Source organism: Peromyscus maniculatus, chromosome 2 (genome assembly GCF_049852395.1).
Source record: "Peromyscus maniculatus bairdii isolate BWxNUB_F1_BW_parent chromosome 2, HU_Pman_BW_mat_3.1, whole genome shotgun sequence".
NCBI lineage: Eukaryota > Metazoa > Chordata > Mammalia > Rodentia > Cricetidae > Peromyscus > Peromyscus maniculatus.
In genome coordinates, this window is record NC_134853.1 from 84,097,251 (window position 1) to 84,115,317 (window position 18,067).

General features: G+C 45.8%; 1 protein-coding gene across 1 annotated transcript in view; it reads left to right on the plus strand.

Annotated features, from left to right (window-relative positions):
- Positions 1 to 18,067, plus strand: part of Snx30 (sorting nexin family member 30) — a 100,673-nt gene that overhangs the window by 58,864 nt on the left and 23,742 nt on the right. Inside the window, exons 4-6 of the mRNA XM_006994012.4 lie at positions 9,506 to 9,664; positions 14,145 to 14,340; positions 15,680 to 15,879. Coding sequence (XP_006994074.1) covers positions 9,506 to 9,664; positions 14,145 to 14,340; positions 15,680 to 15,879 — 555 coding nt within the window. The remainder of the gene's footprint in view (positions 1 to 9,505; positions 9,665 to 14,144; positions 14,341 to 15,679; positions 15,880 to 18,067) is intronic.

The window sequence follows — 18,067 nt, forward strand, 5'->3', positions numbered from 1 at the left end:
GACTTGGTCCCGTTGCCTAGTTGCCTCCCAAACTGATCAAGCCAATCAACTGTCTCACCTATTCAGAGGGCCTGATCCAGCTGGGGGCCCCTCAGCCTTTGGTTCATAGTTCATGTGTTCCCATTCATTTGGCTATTTTTTTTCAATAATTGAGTAAAACCAAAATTTATTATAAGCCACAGTCGGATGACCGTTACATTTAGAGGTTTGGTAGTGAGGTGTTTCATAGATGCTTCAGTGGACATTTGTCTGAAGGCTTTCTTGGTTAGAGCATGAAAGTGGAGTAAGGTGTTTTGGAGAAGAAAATTATAGCCGCAGACTGTTAATCTGGGTCACATGACTTCAGAGGACGTTGTGGGGAGTTTCTGTTCCCCCTTCTCACTGTAAGACACTTTCCCTGTAGCCCAAGCCTTGCACCCCTCCCCACAGCCAGTGTTTTCTTTTTGTTTTTTTTTTTTATTTCCTTGTGGTTTGGCGCTTGAGAATCAAAAGCTCGAGAGAGACACCTGCTGGTAAAATGTAGTGCCACTGGTCCATAGATCCTGTGCGGCACTGAGTGTCTCTCCCGCATCCAGGGAGGGTCCTGGCATCCTTCAGTACAGTCTCCACTGCCTGAGTATCGATACTGGGCAGGAAAGTGCTTTAGAAGCAGGCAGGCAGAGACTTAAGTTTCTTCACAAGTGCTTGATACTTACCCGAAGTGGAGAGATTTAACTTAGGAAAGTATCTCTGGTTTAAATAGAGAAGTCAGGTGAGAAGTGAGCTTTTTGCTCCACCTCCCACACAAACTCATCTGACAGGATCCCTCAGCATTGAAGCAGCGGCTGTGTGTTCTTCAGTAGACCTGGTGTGTAAGCAGGTGCTGGTAGGAGCATAGATGAGGTGAGGAATTTTAAGATAGACAGGGGCCTCTGCCCGGGGAACTCGGTTTCAGTAGAGACTGAGGGGCTAAAGCATTGGCTCAGTGGTTAAGAGCATCTGCTGCTTTGCAGAGGACCCAGGCTCACCACGGTCTATAACGCCAGTTCTAGGGGATCCACACCCTTTTCTGGTCTCCAGAGGCACCGTATGGAACATAGACGTACATGCAGGCAGAACACTCATACACATAAAAGTAAAAATATTTTTAAAAGAAATATCCACGAAAACCTTAACAGAAATGGAAACCCAGGAAAATGTACAGCATACTTACTTGTTTAAATTTTTGCTGTCTCCTTTAAGGAAGATTTTATTTTTATTTTTTAAATTTTTGGTAGACTTGTTCATTTCATTTTATGTGTGGGTGTTTTGTCTGCATATATGTACTGTGTGTGTGCTGGGTGTCCAGGGAGCTCAGAAGAGGTTGTTGGGTCTCCAGGAACTGGAGTTACAGATGGTTGTGAACCGCTACCTGGATGCTGGAATTCAACGCATGTTCTCTTCAAGAGCAACAGTATCCTTAACCACTGGGCCATCTCTCCAGCTTCCTTATTTCTAATTGGAGCTAGAGTTATACATAGGCACTTGGGAACTGCCTGGCATGGATGCTAGAAACTGAGCCCGGACCTTCGGCAAGAGCCATATGCACTCTTAGAACCTCTCCCGTCCCATGATTCCCCCATTTTAAAAAGCCTTACTGAGCAGTGTATGTACAATGCGCTCATTTGAATTTATAGTCCCAACACTTTTAGTGTATTCAGAGTGTGGAACAGCCAACCAGTCAGTGTTAGGACCTTTCCATCGCCCCATCCCTCACCTGTCACTGGCGCCCCTCGAGTCTGGTGACCTCTTCTCTGCCTCCTATCCCTATAGGTCTTGTCTTCTTTCTTACACTCAGCATGTTTTCAAGGTTCCGCACAGTGGAGCACCAGTTAGCACTTCCTTCTTACTGTAAGGTGATGGATAGTCTGTGTGTGAGCGTACCGCATTCTGTCTGCATGTCCACCCCTGGATGGAACGTCATTTGTTTTCGCCTTTGTTCCGCACAAACTGCTGCGGACACTGTGTGTAAGTCTTTCTGTGGCAAGTGTCTTTACATTTGGACGTATACCTAGGAGTATAATTGCTAAATTATATGTTACTCTGTTTTTAACCTTTTGAGGTACTGCCAGGTGTTTGACAGTCCCTCACATTGTGTGTGAGTTCCAGTTCCTCCACATCTTCACAAACAGTGATTACTGTCTGTCTTTAATTATAGCCATTCTAGTGGGTGTGAGGTGGCATCATATTGTGATTTTTAACTTGCATTTGCCTGAGAGCTGAGAGCATCCTTTGATGTTCTTGGTGGATATTTGCATGTCTTCTTGGAGAAATGCCTGTTCAGATTCTTTGCCCATTTAATTTCTTAAAGATTGATTTTATTTTTAATTGTGTATGTGTGTGTGGGTATATGCATGTGAGTGCCAGTGCCCTTGGAGGCCGGAGGTGTGGATGTCCCTGAAGCTGCAGGTATAGGCAGTTGTGCATCACCAGACGTGGGCACTAGGAATCAAACCTGAGCCCTCCTCAAGAGCAGAATGTGCTCTTAACCATCTCTCTAGCTCCCTTTTTGCCCCCTTAAAAATGGAGATGTCTTTTTCATTTTTGTGGAAAGGAACTTTAGAATCTATTTGAATCGGTTGGGAACCTTAGGGGACAGTGACCTTGGGGCACCTGTCAATCCACCTCTCTCCCCATCTTAAACCAGCTGTGGTTAAACATGTCCGAGAAGGGCTGTGCCCTGTGATTTGACTGCTTAGGTTAGGAGTGTGGACATGAAACCATTTCGTCAAAAGGACGAGGGATAAAGTTCTGGTTGAGTGCTTCCCAGCATGCACAGGCCCCTGAGTTCCATCTCCAGTTCCTTGTGGACTTTACTTTACCTCCTTTAGACTTTACTGGAGCCGTGGAAGTTGTAGCCAGTTGGACAGTGGCCCTAGGAAAGCACCCGGATGCTTGACTTGCTTCTCCTCATGAACTGGAATATACCTGCTTTGTTTCCAGTCTCTGTGACTTCAGACTCGGCATCCTTTGTGGGCTCTGGTGGAAAAACCCAATTTCCTGCTTCTTAGACCCACTCCTTTCTTTTTCCTGAGGAGAATCACAAGAAAATTTATAAATTGTTGACTTTCCTTTCAATTCAGTCGTTTCTGCTTTGTCTCCACAAATCCTGGCCTGCTGAAAGAATCCTGTCATTGTCGTGCCCCAGCCCCCGCGGTTCTGAGGGTTGAACACAGCATCTCACACGGACTGAGCATGCGCTTTCGCCACTGACCACCATCCTAAACTGTTAATTGTACACGTATTGTTAGACTTCTTCATCACTGACCAGTACCTGTCAGAAACAATTTAAAAGAAGAAAGGTGCGTTTTAGCTTATAGTTTCAGACCTTGGTTGGTTGGATCCCTTTTCTGAACCTGAGGCATGGCAGAGCATCACAGCATCGGGAGAATGTGGCTGAAGCTGTTCACCTCACAGCAGCCAGGGAGCAGAGAGACAGGAAAGGGCTGTCCAGATATATCCCAAAGTCATGCCCTTCCAGCGACCTGCTTCCTCCAGCCAGTTGCCTCCTCTTAAAGTTTCTGTCACCTTCCCAAATAGCGCTGCCACCTGGGGACCAAGCCTTTCACATGTGAGTCTGTAGGAGACATTTCAGATGAGCCCTTTGAGGTCTTATATTCTGACATGCTTTCTTCTCTCTATATATTGCTTTGTTCCTCTGGAATTTTAAAAGCAGAAAGAAGTAACCACATGTGCTGGGAGCTGGATGTGTGTGGGGTGTGCTTGCCATTTGTAAAGACAGTTCACTTTCTTACTATGTAATGGAGGCACCAGAAAGTCTTAAATTGAGACTGTTTCCTCACACCGTTTCTTTGTAAGTCATATAATTGATGTACATCAAACCTTGTACATTTTACAGGTGGACAGTTTCACGAGTGTGTCTGTCACCACAGTCAAGACAGTAACATTCCACCTGCTTCAGAAGTGTCCCTGTGTGTATGAACACTTAATACAACATACAACAAATTTTTAAAGTATAGTATTTTTATTTATTTTTTGAGAATTAAGATTACGTCTCCTTTTGGTCTATTTTATCTTTTTTTTTTTCCTTCTTGGCAGTACTGGGGATTAAACCTAGGGCCTCGTACTTTCTATCAAGCTACGCATGAGCTCTTTCATAGCACATATTTAAGTACACACCATAGCGTTCACTGGAGACGATATTCATCGTGTATATGAATTAAACGGCTCCCCATGTGCTCCTCCCCCACCCCAGGCAACCACTGTGCTTCGCTGTGCTTCTGTAGGTGCCCAGGAGCCTCGCCACTGCTTTGCTTACTGTGACTCACTGCCCGGCAGACAGATGGCACAATTAGATGGGCATGTGTAGGCTCAGGAGATGATGCGCATACATCTATTAAACACGTTGGTGTTGAATTCTGCTTGTTTGCTTTTCCCGAAGGAGGAAGGATGTATTTGCTCTGCGGCTTTATTCTCACTGGAGTTAATGAGGAGAATTTGTATTGTAACAACTGTTTCCCCCCAGTTTGAAATGATAAATGACTTCATCTTCCAGCCAATCCCTGATGTTTTTCTGTTGGCTTAGTGGCTGCACATGACTCTCCTGCTATTTTAATTATCATCTGCCACCTCACGGCCACGCAGGCCAGGGCTTTTAGTCCTACTCTGCTGTGGTTGCAATATGTAGGTTTAAATTAAGTCTCTGTCATTCTATTTACCAATAAGATTAAAAAGTCAAAGGCTGGGGTAAAAATCTCCTATAGCTCAGAGAGGCTGAGTAGCAACTATCCGATCTTGCTTTTTGGCCAGAGATACTGTAAGAGACACCTCTCTTCACTTGTCCCAGAACCAAGAGGAAGGTCAAACTCCAGGCCCTGCCCCTTCCTTCCTGTGCATCTTCTCTATCCAAATTACTGGTTTCTCAATGGCCAATTCTGGTCAGCTAGTATCTGGCTCTGCCCCCCTGATTTAAGGTATAACTTTTTTGGGTAGTCTTGGGAGCATCATAGTGCAATCAAAATATCCCACAACAAATCCCTCTTTTTAAATAAAACATTTACACATGTATGTGCCATCTGCTATGTGTATGCAGATGCCCGTGGAGACCAGAAGAGGGCATTGGGTTTCCTGGAACTGGAGTTACAGGCATTTGTGAGGTACTTGATGTGAGTGTTGTGAACCAAATTCTTGTCCTCTGCAAGAGCAGCAGGTGTTCTTGACCGACAAACCATCTCTTTAGTGTCGTGTCGTCATCCCCCGTGTACCCCCCCAGCCCCCCACCCCCCCTTCCCCCGCACATGCTTATTTTGAGGTACTTTTAGCTTACTCGGTAGGGAAGTTAATAGTAAAATATTGATTGAACTTGCAAGTACTTTGAATTAAACTAGGGTTGGCAGTTTTTCTTCTTAATGGCATGGCTTTTAATCTTGATGCTTCTTTATTTGGCAGTGAATCTTGCCTTGGAGTGAGGTTTTCTATCAAGTGGGAAGGGTAGGAAGGGACAGGTTTGAGAGATGAAGTGAGTGTACAGTAAACCTTTATTGAATTCAGGGACTGACTCTTGACAAGAGGAAGTTGGCTAATCCACTATTGAGCAATTGTGTGTAGATTTCCTACTTAGAAATACACTTCTCTGTGACAATGTACATGAAATATGCTTTTATTTCCCATTACAAACCAGATTTAAGCTAAAACCACATATAACATATACCCCCAATTCTCAGGTGCTGTGTATAATGTCAGTGTTTCAAAATTAAACCCTGAAGTTTCCAAAGGATTATTGAAATAATTTGCAAGTAGGATTTTTTTTATAGATTCCAACATATATCTGTACAGATATTTGGAGTTGTCTGTTTCTGAGATGGGGATCTGTTGTATAGATTCCAGCATATATCTGTACAGATATTTAGAGTTGTTTGTTTCTGAGATGAGGACCTGTTGTGTAGCCCACACTGGCTAATGTAGCCCAGCCTGGCCTCAGGTTTCTCTCGCCTTAGTCTTCTGAATGCTGAGATCACACGTGTTGTCCCCACATCCAAGTTCATTACTGTTTGGATTCATTTCCCTGGTCATTGTGGTGGGTGTCTTTTCAGGTGCTCCTTGGCTGCTTCTAGATTGTGGGAGAAATCACCAACATTATTGCTCCATTACTGAGCTTCATGAACATCACCCATTTAAAAAATGTGTTTTTAAACATTTTAAAACTCAAACATTTTTTATTGTATATAATTATTGTATACATGGTACTGTGGTACATGAGGATATTTTCACACAGATACATGTCCACTGAGCATATCCACCTTGCCACCTCCCATTCACCCCTTATTTCCCTGTACAAGTTCATGTCATCTATACATAGGTGATTTTGCCCATGTATGTATAAAATCTAGGAGCCACAAATACAGGAGAAAACATTTGATAGTCGTCTCCTCTCCCCACCCCCCCTCCGCCCGGGATTGGCCTGATTCACTTACTATGGTTAATTATGTCCAGTTGCTTGTAAATGACGTAACTCCTTTGTGGCTGAAGAAGACTGTATATGGCACATTTTCTTCATCCATTCTTCCATTGTGGTCCTTAGCTTAGCTGTTGTGAATAGTCTGTGTGGTTCCCTGGCTGAGAGTCTTTCTGGCAGACACCCAGTTGTACGACAGGGTTATGTAGCAGATCTGCTTTCAGTTTTTTGTTTGTTTTGTGTTTTACAGATTTTATGCAGGGATTAGACACATTAGTGATTAACTCTGAGTCAACAATAATGCACTGGTTTCGCATTAAGGAAAGAAATAAAAGTACTTCCCCTTGGTGTCATTTAACCAAGAGCGAGCCCAGATTTGAGTTCTCCACCTCATGCTCCTCCTGTGTCTTCTGTCCTTTGTTGTGTGATAGGAATCTGTGCCTGCCTGAAGGCTGTCTTTGTGAATCTGTCCCTGTGTCTGGGTCTTCTGTCTGTCAGTTTATGAGATGTGTGTCTGCTTAATCGAAGGGCCTCGCTCCATCTTTATTGAACGGCACAGAGAGCACACACGGGAGGGAATGAGCTACTGTAGAGAAATCTTCAACGCTTTATAAGGATGAAGTCACTCGCTCCAACAGATCCACACTACAAACTACTGTAAATATTGTTTATCAGTCAATATCCATAAATGTGCTGTCAGCCTTCATGGTAGTGAGGAAGTTGCTCCCAACCTCTGTATTCGCTGCTTTCAGCAAAGGACACACACACGTTGTTCTGGGTCAGGGGCACAGAAGAGTACGTAACTGAAAGTTACAGCTATGACCAGGTGGTGGTGGCACAGGCCATTGACCCAGCACTCTGGGAGGCAGAGGCAGGCAGATCTCCGAGTTCTAATCCAGCCTGGTCTACAGAGTGAGTTCCAGGACTGCCAAGGCTGCACAGAGAAATCTTGCCTCAAATAAAAAACAAAAACAATAAAAACAAAAAGATTATAGCTATGCATTAGTTTAGATTGTAAACGGTGGTTACATGAGAAATCCAAGGCAAGTAAGGATGACTGTTACATTGTCACTTAGGAGCAGGCCAAGCAGTAGGCTAGCTGGTAGACTTAGTGACCTCAAGGTGTATTGTTAGCTCTGGCTGTGTGGTCTAGCCAATGTTCTAACCTCTTAGACTGCAAGAGATAGTTTTAGAATATTTCATTGCCACAGTTTTGTTCTTTGTTTTTGTTTTTGAGACAGTCTTACTGTACAGCCTTGGCTGTGCTGGAACTCAGAGATCTGCCTGCCTCTGCCTCCCAGAGTGCTGGGATTAAAGTCATGTGCTATCAAGAGAAGCCAGTTTTTAGTTTACTGAGGGAACCGCCCCAGTGGTTTCCATGGTAGGGAACTGGGTTATATCCCTACCAGCGGTAGGTAGATAAGGCTTTCCTCTGTCTACATCCTCACCAACATTTTTTTTTTTTTTTTTTTGGTCAGGACCCAGATATTTTTCAATTGTGCATAGCGGTCTCTTTTCCACTTGGAGGCAGTAAGAAAGACATCTTTAATCACTCATTTGAATAAGCTACCAAGGAAATTGGAGCTCAAAGGTCCCTGAAGGAGTAGCTAGTTTAAATTGTTCAACAGTATTGACTCAAAGATTTAGATAGAGAAATTTGAATGAGAGAAGTAAAGATTACATTTTGATTACAAACCTAAAAGGAAAATAAAGATTGTCTTAGGCTGTGTGAGTTTGTCTATTTCCTCAGTTCTCCATTTACCATGTTCTTGAACCCTTTGAACTGGGAGCAGAGTCTTAAGGTATTTTAATAAATTTTTGTGTGCTTGATATTGTCTGCCCCCTTCTTTAGTGTGTATATGTATATGCATGTGTAGGTAATGTAGGTAGTGTAGGTACATGTGTGTGCTCGCGCGTGTGCGTGCATATGTCTATGGAGCACAGCCTTGGGTGGTGGGTATATGTATATGCATATGTAGGTAGTGTAGGTATGTGTGTGTGTGTGTGTGTGTGTGTGTGTGTGCGCGCGCGCGCGCGCACGCATGTGTCTGTGGAGCACAGCCTTGGGTGTTGTTCCTCCGGCATGGTCTACCCTTTCTTTTTCTTTTCTTCTTCTCTTTTCTTTTGGACATGGAGTCTTTCGCAGGCTGGGAGCTCACTGAGTAGGCTAGGCTGACTGCCCAGCCCGCCCCGGGTGTTACTCACCTGTCTCTGCAGCCTCAGCACGGAATTACAAGTGCACACCACTACACCTGGCTCTTTTAAAGTGGGCTCTGGGACTTGAACTCAGATCCTTGAGCTTTCACAGCAGGCACTTCAGCAACTAAGCCGTCCCCCCAGCCTCTGCTTTCTTGTCTTAGACGTTGTCTTCCATCTTTCTCTTTATAACATCTGGGCAATTTAAAACGGTCCAGCTGCATTTTCTGGACAGATGTTGACGTCTCAGTAGTTCAGGGGCTGTGCTATAGTGTTTTGTTCTATGCATATGACGATGACAGGGCTGTTGGATTTGCTACAGCTGCGTTTCCCAGAAATCTTTGTGTTGATGAGAGCATAAAGAACTAACACTCGGGGATGTGGTGGCGCATGCCTTAATGCAAGCGCTCAGGAAGCTGAGGTAGGCGGATCTCTGAGTTCAAGGCCTGCCAGGTCTACAGGGTGAGTTCTAGAATAGCCAAGACTACAAGAGAAATCTTGTCTTGGGGGAAAAAAAGACCTCACAGATTAAGAACTGCCATTCTTGGGCTAGAAATATAGCTCAGTTGGTAAAGTACTTTGCATAAAGTGATATGGTGGGATGGATATACCTGTAATCTCAGTATCTAGCCGGAGTCAGGAGGTAAGAGTTTAAGTCATCTTCAGATACACAGTGAGTTTGAGACTAGCCTGGACTACATGAGATCCTGCCTCAAAAAAATAATAATAAAATAAATAAATAAATAAAAAGAAAGAAAGAAAGACAAACAGATAACACCCAGCACTGTTCTTGGGCAGATGGGCAGTAGAGATTTGCTAGCCTGGTGAGTTTTTCTTACACCGTCTTGATTGGTCTCTTTTTCTCCTGTTTTATAGCCGCTTCCTGAGAAGTTTGTGGTGAAAGGTGTCGTGGATCGTTTTTCAGAAGAGTTTGTGGAGACCAGAAGAAAAGCTTTGGATAAATTTCTAAAAAGGATTACAGATCACCCCGTGCTCTCTTTCAACGAACACGTCAACGTGTTCCTCACTGCTAAGGTACAGGCAGAGCTTCGTGGGTTTCTCTGTACACGATCATTGTTGGGCTCCTTCGCAGACAACCGCTTTGGTCTTTCACGAGCCTCTTCTGTGAATGGCCCTCTGAGGTAGGCTCCATCAAGGCTCCCTACGTCCTTGGTGCCCATGGCATTGGCATGGTTACTGTCTTAGAATCCAGGTGGAGAACGAGCTGCCTCTCTTGCTGTGGCAGTGGACGCCAGTATTCTCTCTCGCCGAAAGCAGAATGTCCAGTAAACACTTCTTGCAGTGTTAGTAGGTGAGGCTTACCACAATAGGCACAGAAGAGAAAGGATACTGGGCATTTGGTAAGAGTGTTCTTCAGGGCTGGCAGGATGGTTCAGTGGGTCAAGTGTTGGCCACGGAAGCCTAAGGAGCCAAGTCTTCTCTCCAGAGTAGAAAGACTCAGCTCCACAGGGTTGTCCTCAGACCTCTACATGCCACCCACACACCAAGGTTCACACACACAGACACACACAGATTCATTCTCTCTCTCTCTCTCTCTCTCTCTCTCTCTCTCTCTCTCTCTCTCTCTCTCTCTCTCTCTCAAAATAATACATTACAAGAGTGTTTTCTGTAAGAACCTGTTGTGGACACAAAGGTCCTTGTGCCCACAGAGCACAGGGAACCAGGAATGTTAAACACACAGGGCCTCCTCTCAATGGAGGAATTACCTGTTTTCCACCCAGAAGGCTGGGAGTGGATACTGTTAACAACCTGGTGACCTTTTTGTTATCTGTGGAGGTACATCTCATCCACTGCCTTAGGGTTTCTGTTGTTGTGAAAAGACACCATGATCACAGCAACTCTTATAAAGGAAAACATTTAATTGGGGTGACTTGCTTGCTGTTTCAGGGGTTCAGTCTGTTATCATGATAGGGGGCATGGCGGCATGCAGACAGACGTGGTGCTGGAGCTGAGAGTCCTACGTCTTGCAGGTGACAGGAAGTTGACCGAGACACTGGGCAGTATCCTGAGCATAGGAAACCTCAAAGCCCAGGCCCACACTTCCTCCAACATGCCATACTCTAACAAAGCCACACCCTCTATGAGATTATGAGGGTCAATTACATTCAAACTACTACCTTTTGCTATAGAGGCAGACCTCACCCAAATCACCCAGAATGCTTATCCCAGACTCTACCCTCCCTAGAACATTGTCTTTAGCCCCTAGTTAATAGAAGCCATCCTTAGGGAAGATGTTACATGCACTTTCTGGCTCTGTGCTGTCTTGGTCAGAGGCCACACTAGATTCTATTCCCTTTAGCTGTAGAACCCACCCTCATGGCCACATGTACTTTGCAAAGGAGTTCCTATGTAATCACACCTTAAGCTTTATTGTGCACCTGGAATTGGGATGATTGTTGCCTGGAACCTTTTCCCCAAATTTTGCTGTGTTTTAAATATGCTGACAATGACCCGCCTGGCATCAGGTGCCCCGGGTCTGATCCGGGTCGACGAAGTTAATAATCTGAGCAGAGTGTTCATCCTCACCTCTGCCTTTACACCTTCGGGCCCCTCACGGGCCCTGTAAATAACTGTAGCTTCATTTTTCAGACAAGGAAACTGAAGTTCAGAGAGATTAAACTCGGTCAGTCGATGACATCACTAGGACTGGAAATTGGGTCCCGGGGCTCTTAGCCTCAGTTTCCGCCTGTATCCCAAGGCTTGGCCATTGCCTGCTGGCAGCTCTCTTCCTCTTAGGTGTGCTTTCCAGTCATTTGCCAGAAAAATCGTTGGTTTCCAGCCTCCTGCTAGAGACTGCTCAAGCTCAAGTTGCTTGCTCACTGGCCTTGTGTTTTGCTTGCTGTTGGCAGAACTGGCCTGCAGTCTAAGGTACTGCACTCTCACGTGCACAAATGGGGTCACATGCTCAGACTCCCAGGCGGCTTCTCCCTAGCCAACCCATTTAGCTTCAGATTCCTGCATTCCAGCCGTATATAGTACACTCTAATGACAAGGGTATTGAGGTCTAAGTACTGTCCACTTTACTTTGTTAAAATGACAGGAAAACAGAGACATCTGTACAGACAGAAACTGCTGTCATTTAAGGCTTCTGGAAGATTCTGTTTGCCACTCATGGAAACTATCTGCAAAGTCCTTTAAGTTTTTGTTTTTAAGTCAGTCGATGGCAGCCAGTGCACTAGCTCCCCCTACAGGTTGAACATGGTTAATGTAAGCATTTCTCAGCGTATGGATGTTTGGGCAGGGTTCTTCAGGTTTCCTTTTCTCCCAAAGTGCAAGTCAGTTCTCAGGTTGCAGGTCCTTTATCCAGTAGCCTCAGGCTGTCCTCATTACTGAATGAAGTTGTGGCTTGGATTCCTGGTCCTTAGGAATCTGCATGAAGAATGAGTGGGAAATAGTGTGTGTGTCTCGGAGAGAGGTGAACTGAGATCTCTGGGCTAAACAGTATGACAGATTTTTTAAGATGTATAACACGGTCCTGCGGTGTCTCCATGGAAATCCTGTTCCGTGTAAGTGAATGCAGGAAAGCAGCCCTTGAACACGGAGTTCTACCCGGGCTTGGTGTGGTGCACACTTTTAATCCCAGCATTTGGGGAGTGGAAGAAGAAGGATTAGGACAGGGACATCCTTAGCTACATAATGAATTGAAGGCCAGCCTGGGCTACATGAGCCCCTGCCTGAAGAAACAGAGAACAAAGCCAGGAAGAAAAACCTGTAACCCCATTTGAGTGTCACTCGCCAAACCGCTCATCTGTTCTTAAAAAAATTAACTATAATAAAATATATATGATGTGAAACGTCTTTCTTTAAAGGTTTATTTATTATGTATATTGTGTTCTGCCTGTAGGCCAGAAGAGGGCACCAGATCTCATTACAGATGGTTGTGAGCCGTCATGTGGTTGCTGGGAATTGAACTCAGGACCTCTGAAAGATCAGTCAGTGCTCTTACCCTCTGAGCCATCTCTCTGTATTTTCTTAACCATTTCTAAATGCACAGGCCAGTAACGTTAAGTATATTCACACTGCTATGCAACCATTCTCCAGAACTCTTCTAGAACTTTCCAGTCTTAACAAATCTGAAACTCTCCTCATGAGACAAGAGCTGTTTCTCCTCACCCATCTCTTCCATATTTTCCTTTGACATACTGTTGTGTGAACCCCCCTGGGGAGATGTCAGCAACCATCTCTTCCTCCTCCAGATAGGGCACCAACATAATGATGCCTCCAAAGCCGAGCTCCACAAACCAGTGGGTTCATTGGGTTTTATTTACAGAGCCTGGGGAAAGGGTTACATACAGCAGAATGTATGATTAAATCAACCACACAGCAAAAGAGTCTCACCCCAGCATATGTTCCTGTGGTTGCACAGATGAGTATTCCCTTCTATTAACTTCCTGTGCTGTATATAAATAAGATCACTCCCACCACAAAGGAGAATTCCATACACCTGGGAGGGAGGTCTAGGGAGGAGTGGCTGGAGTCTCAGCTGAGGTCTGATGGTCTTCCTCCTGTGAGTAGCAACAAGCCTGACCTATGGGTCCCTGGGTAGATGCAGCTGTTGATGAAGGCACTAAGCTTCAGGCAGTGTCTTACAGCGTGGAGTGAGTCTGAGTTCTTAGATGAACCACCTGTATGCAGCATTTGCAGAGACAGTCCTCTTGGGGATGACATGCCCTTAACCCAAACTAGACATGTCTCCAAGAAGAAGGCAGTGGTGCTGGGAGTGTGAGGAAGGAAGCTTGGTGGACTGTGTAGGCGTGGCCTTCATTTGTGGTGGAATGGATTTGTCCTACAGCAGCAGTGGGTAGATTTGCCCAGAGGGCCTGGGGTCTAGCCATGTTGACAGGGAAGCTGGACATGAACATATGGATGTGAGTCTGGGGGTCTGTTGTAGAGTTCTGTTCTCCAAACAGAACAGCCGTCATCTTGTCAGAGCAGCCGTGACTTTTTGCAAGAGACCCTCAAGAATGGGTCCTGGTGACTTGTTGTTCCCTCAAAGAAGGATAGGCATGTGTGTGGTGGGTGGGGTGGGGGGGGTCTTCATTGGACCCTCCCTGGATCCCAGCCACGCCCTCCCTCACTTTACAGCCAGCTGTATATGATTCTTCCTGGTTGCACGTGGCCTCATGGTCTTGGGAGATGCTAGTTTAGCTGAGGGAGGCTCTCCGTGTTTTTGGCTCTGGGGATGTCCTCATCCATGCTGGAGTGAGACTTTCTTGTGTGTGTGCCCCTCGCTCCTGTAAGTGGCCCCTCCCCTGTACTCTGTAAGCTCAGTGAACTGACTGGCCCCTCAGTTTGGACATCGGACTTGTGCTTTGGTTTGCCCTGTAAGGGTAGATAGGTGTTTGTTTGGCTTCCCCAGGGAAAGAGTTCCTACATGGGGCTGTGATGTGTGTGTGGCCCTGACAGCTCCTGCTTTCTAGTTCTTCTGTTTCCAGTAGTCGCTGGTTTCCTTAGCCCTGGCTGTGTGACCAAGATGGCACTTTGTCGTCTGCAGGACCTGAATGCCTACAAGAAGCAGGGGATAGCACTGCTGACCAGGGTGGGTGAGTCCGTCAAGCATGTCACGGGAGGCTATAAGCTGAGGAGTCGGCCCCTGGAGTTTGCAGCCATCGGCGACTACTTAGACACGTTTGCACTCAAACTGGGAACCATCGATCGGATAGCCCAGCGGATCATCAAAGAAGAAATAGGTGAGCTCTTTGTTGAGGCTGACGGTGCCCAGAGTAGCAGGAATGGCATTCATATATGCCAGGCTGAAACAACCTGCAGAAATGCCACAGTGACAGAATCAGGTCTTATTCTGCTTAAAAACCAAATGTGAAGCGGGAGGAGCTGGTTGTGACGAGAATGCAATTTTGCACTCGGACCTTGAACTGCACCCAGCCTGGTGCTTTTCCCATGCTCTCCATCCACAGGGCCGATGATTACAGAAATGAACTTAGCAGAGAGGTGGTTCACAAGAACAGTGTGGGGACCTGTGTTTGCCAAGGTTGTGACCCAGTGAGTTTTTGAACTTGGTATCTACGCCGTCACTCTGCCCTGCTTCACTTCACATCCTCTTCTGAGCCGGGGAGTTGCTCAAGCCTAAGTCTGTCCATTCTTACCACCACCACTGCCTGTGTGTCTGCCCTTCTCCTGTCATGGCCAACTAATTAGCCACATCCCAGTATCAGGGGGCACTTTGTCCCCCTTACATATGCCAAACACCTGAACAATGGTAATTATCACGCCAAGACATGAAACACGTCACACAGGTGTTTAAAACACCCCAGTTACTGCCATTTCCTAATAGTTAAACAACAACAACCAAATTCTGTTAAAAATGGCAGGAATCCTGGTAACAAGGGAAGGGCCAGATAATAATAGTTTCCTTATTCCTTGCAACCACTGATGGGACCATTGGGTGAAGGACTGAGTCTGCCTATGTCAGACCGCATCTCTTTCAGCAAAGTGTTCCCTGTAATCCCGTTGTTTGTCCGTGTGACTGATTTGTTTTCTTTCAAGAAGATCCCCCTGCCGAGCATTAGAGACATGACGCAGGTCAAGAGCACCTGCAGAGGACCTGGGTTCAGTTCCTAGCACCTACCTGGTGGCTCACAGCCACCTATAACTCCACTTCCAGGGGATCCGAGGCCCTCTGCACCTATTTGAAAGCCCCCCTCCCCCTCCCCCTACACACACACACACACACACACACACACACACACACACACACACACTACAAAGTGTTGCATTTGCAGCATGGGTAGAGGTGATTATTTTCAAAGAAATTCTCTGGGTTTGGCTCTTAGCCATTTCCCCCACAAGGCATTTTGGTTCCTAGTAACAAGAACCCTAGATATTCAAATGTTAGTAACTTACAGTAGCTTGGAGACAGATGTTAGGAATATATTACACGTAAAGGAGGGGGTGCCCAGGAAAGAGAACAGCCAAGGCTGTGCACCCTCATGCAGAGAGGTCTCTGCCGTGGAGTCCTAAGTCAGTCATAGCAGCGAGAGCTCGCCAACCGAGTGGCTTCTCCTCCTGTAGAGTACCTCGTCGAGCTGAGGGAATATGGGCCTGTGTATTCCACGTGGAGCGCCTTGGAGGGCGAGCTGGCGGAGCCCCTGGAAGGTGTTTCGGCCTGCATTGGGAACTGCTCCACAGCCTTGGAAGAGCTGACCGATGACATAACAGAGGAGTTCCTGCCCGTGCTCAGGGAATACATTCTATACTCTGACTCCATGAAGGTAAGCTGGCTTGCTTTTTGCACACTCATCAAAATTATTGCATGTGGTACTTGTCTGTAGTTGGGAAGACTGACAAATAGACATATACACATATAAATAGACATAAACAGAAACATATAAATAGAACGTGTGGTGAACAGAGGTTGTGAATTAAGTGGAAGAAAAGATCAGAAGAAATTTTTGATCAGAGTTGTCATATTGAGAAGTGAGATACTGTGGGAGAAGGATGGTTAGATAACTTTGGGACTTAAAAACATGATTTGTTGGGGCTGGAGAGATGGCTCAGTGGTGGAGAGCACTGGCTGCTCTGCCAGAGGAGCCGAGTTCAATTCCCAGCACCTACATGGCAGCTCACCACTGTTTGTAGATCCAGTCCCAGGAATCCACTTCTAGCCTCCTGAGGCAACGGGCACAGACAGACAAGCCAGCAGAGCACCCAGACACATACAAATTAATTAATTAAAAAAGCACATGATTTGTTAAATAAAATTGGTAAAGCTGGAAAATGTGGTTGAGGAAATCTTAGAAAGAAAGACCAAGAAAAGTAGTTGGTCAGTAAAACACAATGCAGATCTGCAGAGCTGTGGGAAGGTGAGGGGCGGGGCGGCCTCAATCTCAGCGCTCAGCATCTTTCGGAGAATTCCCGACTGAGGGAACAGGAATAACCAAGGGAAGGCAATTAGGAAAGAGGTAGTACAATAAAATCTCCCAAACCTGAAGATTACAAGTCTTCTGAGTAAAACGAATGTGCTAATTGTCCCGCAAAATGAATAAGAGGAGACCAGTCCAGCAAAGGCCACTGTGTACTTAAGGGAGAGAGAGGTAATGTAGACAAGGGTGAGAGTGAGGGCGGCTTTGGTCTAATGGTGGCGAGTGAGAAAAACCAGCCGAGGACACACAGATCTGTAGATGTCTATAGCATAAGGATGGAGATGTTCTCATGGCCCACATACGGCCCATAGAGCCTGGCTGAGGACACAGCTTCAGGGCACTCCTATGACCGTGGCACCAGGTGGAGAAAGGATCCGTCTTCCTAACAGCATGAGAAGATGCATGGCTCTGTGTTGGAAGCCCACCTCCAAGCAGCCCCCTTCAGGTAGCCAAGGATAGCCCTGACCTCCTGATCCTCCCACTTAAAAACAGATGTGTACTGAGTACTAACTGACTTCCAGGCATACATCATCGTGCCTGGCTCAGAGGTGATGTATTATAATAATAATAATATAATAATAATAATTTGATGATATTGGAATAGAAGCTGAAAACCTGAAACCTCTGGCCCCAGCTTCTTCTCATCTGTTACGTTGCTTTTAAATACAGATACATAGAGAGAAAAAGAACTTTTAATTGTGTGGATGAAGCAAGTATGGGAAGGCATCCTAAATTATTTAAATGAACCAAAATGTTTTTCACTTTACTTACAACAGTGCTTGCTTTTGTAAATGAAGAATAAATTTTTATACTCCTTGGTATTTGTCTGGATTTGACTCATATACACATACCCTTCCTTCACCAGGATGCTCCCCAGCCTTGCTCAGACAGAATCCAGTGCATGCACAGTTTCAGGGTGTTGTACAAATTTTCCTATTCTAGCGTGTGGCAAATGTGTTGATATTCAGTATACATTTGTTCTTCGAACAGGATTTTAAATTGTTGTTAAGCAAAGCTTTACCTGGTCTCTTAGTTGAGACCTGGGCTACACTGTGAGGCACAGGGCAGCTGAAGTCATACGGTAAAGAGGTGTTGGCTTTTCTCTTCCTTCACCACATGTGTGAAGCACTGTACTGAGTTTCTTGATCACTGATCCCCAGAGTACTGCACTCAGGTTAATGGGGCGGGGAGAAGGATCGTCTCCGGTGTGTAGGGAAGGGCGTGGGGAACGCAAGTGTTGCCGGCAGTACCTGAAACCCAGGCTCTGGCCCAGGGCCAGGCCAGGTAAGCTGCTGGGGAAAGGGGTTGCCTGCTGGCCCTTTTGGTTCCAGAAAGACACCTCCACAGACTGCTCAGGGGTGCACAGGGGTGACCCGACAACAAAGCCAGAGGGGCACCTAAGATTGTTGGGGTGTGAGGGGCTTGAGTGACGACTTTCAGAGAGTGAAGTGTGTCTTTATTGGTTCCCTTGCCATTGAATATTGGTGCTGCCTAAAAATCCTTTTTCATATTTTACTCTCCAAGAGAGTCCTGTAGT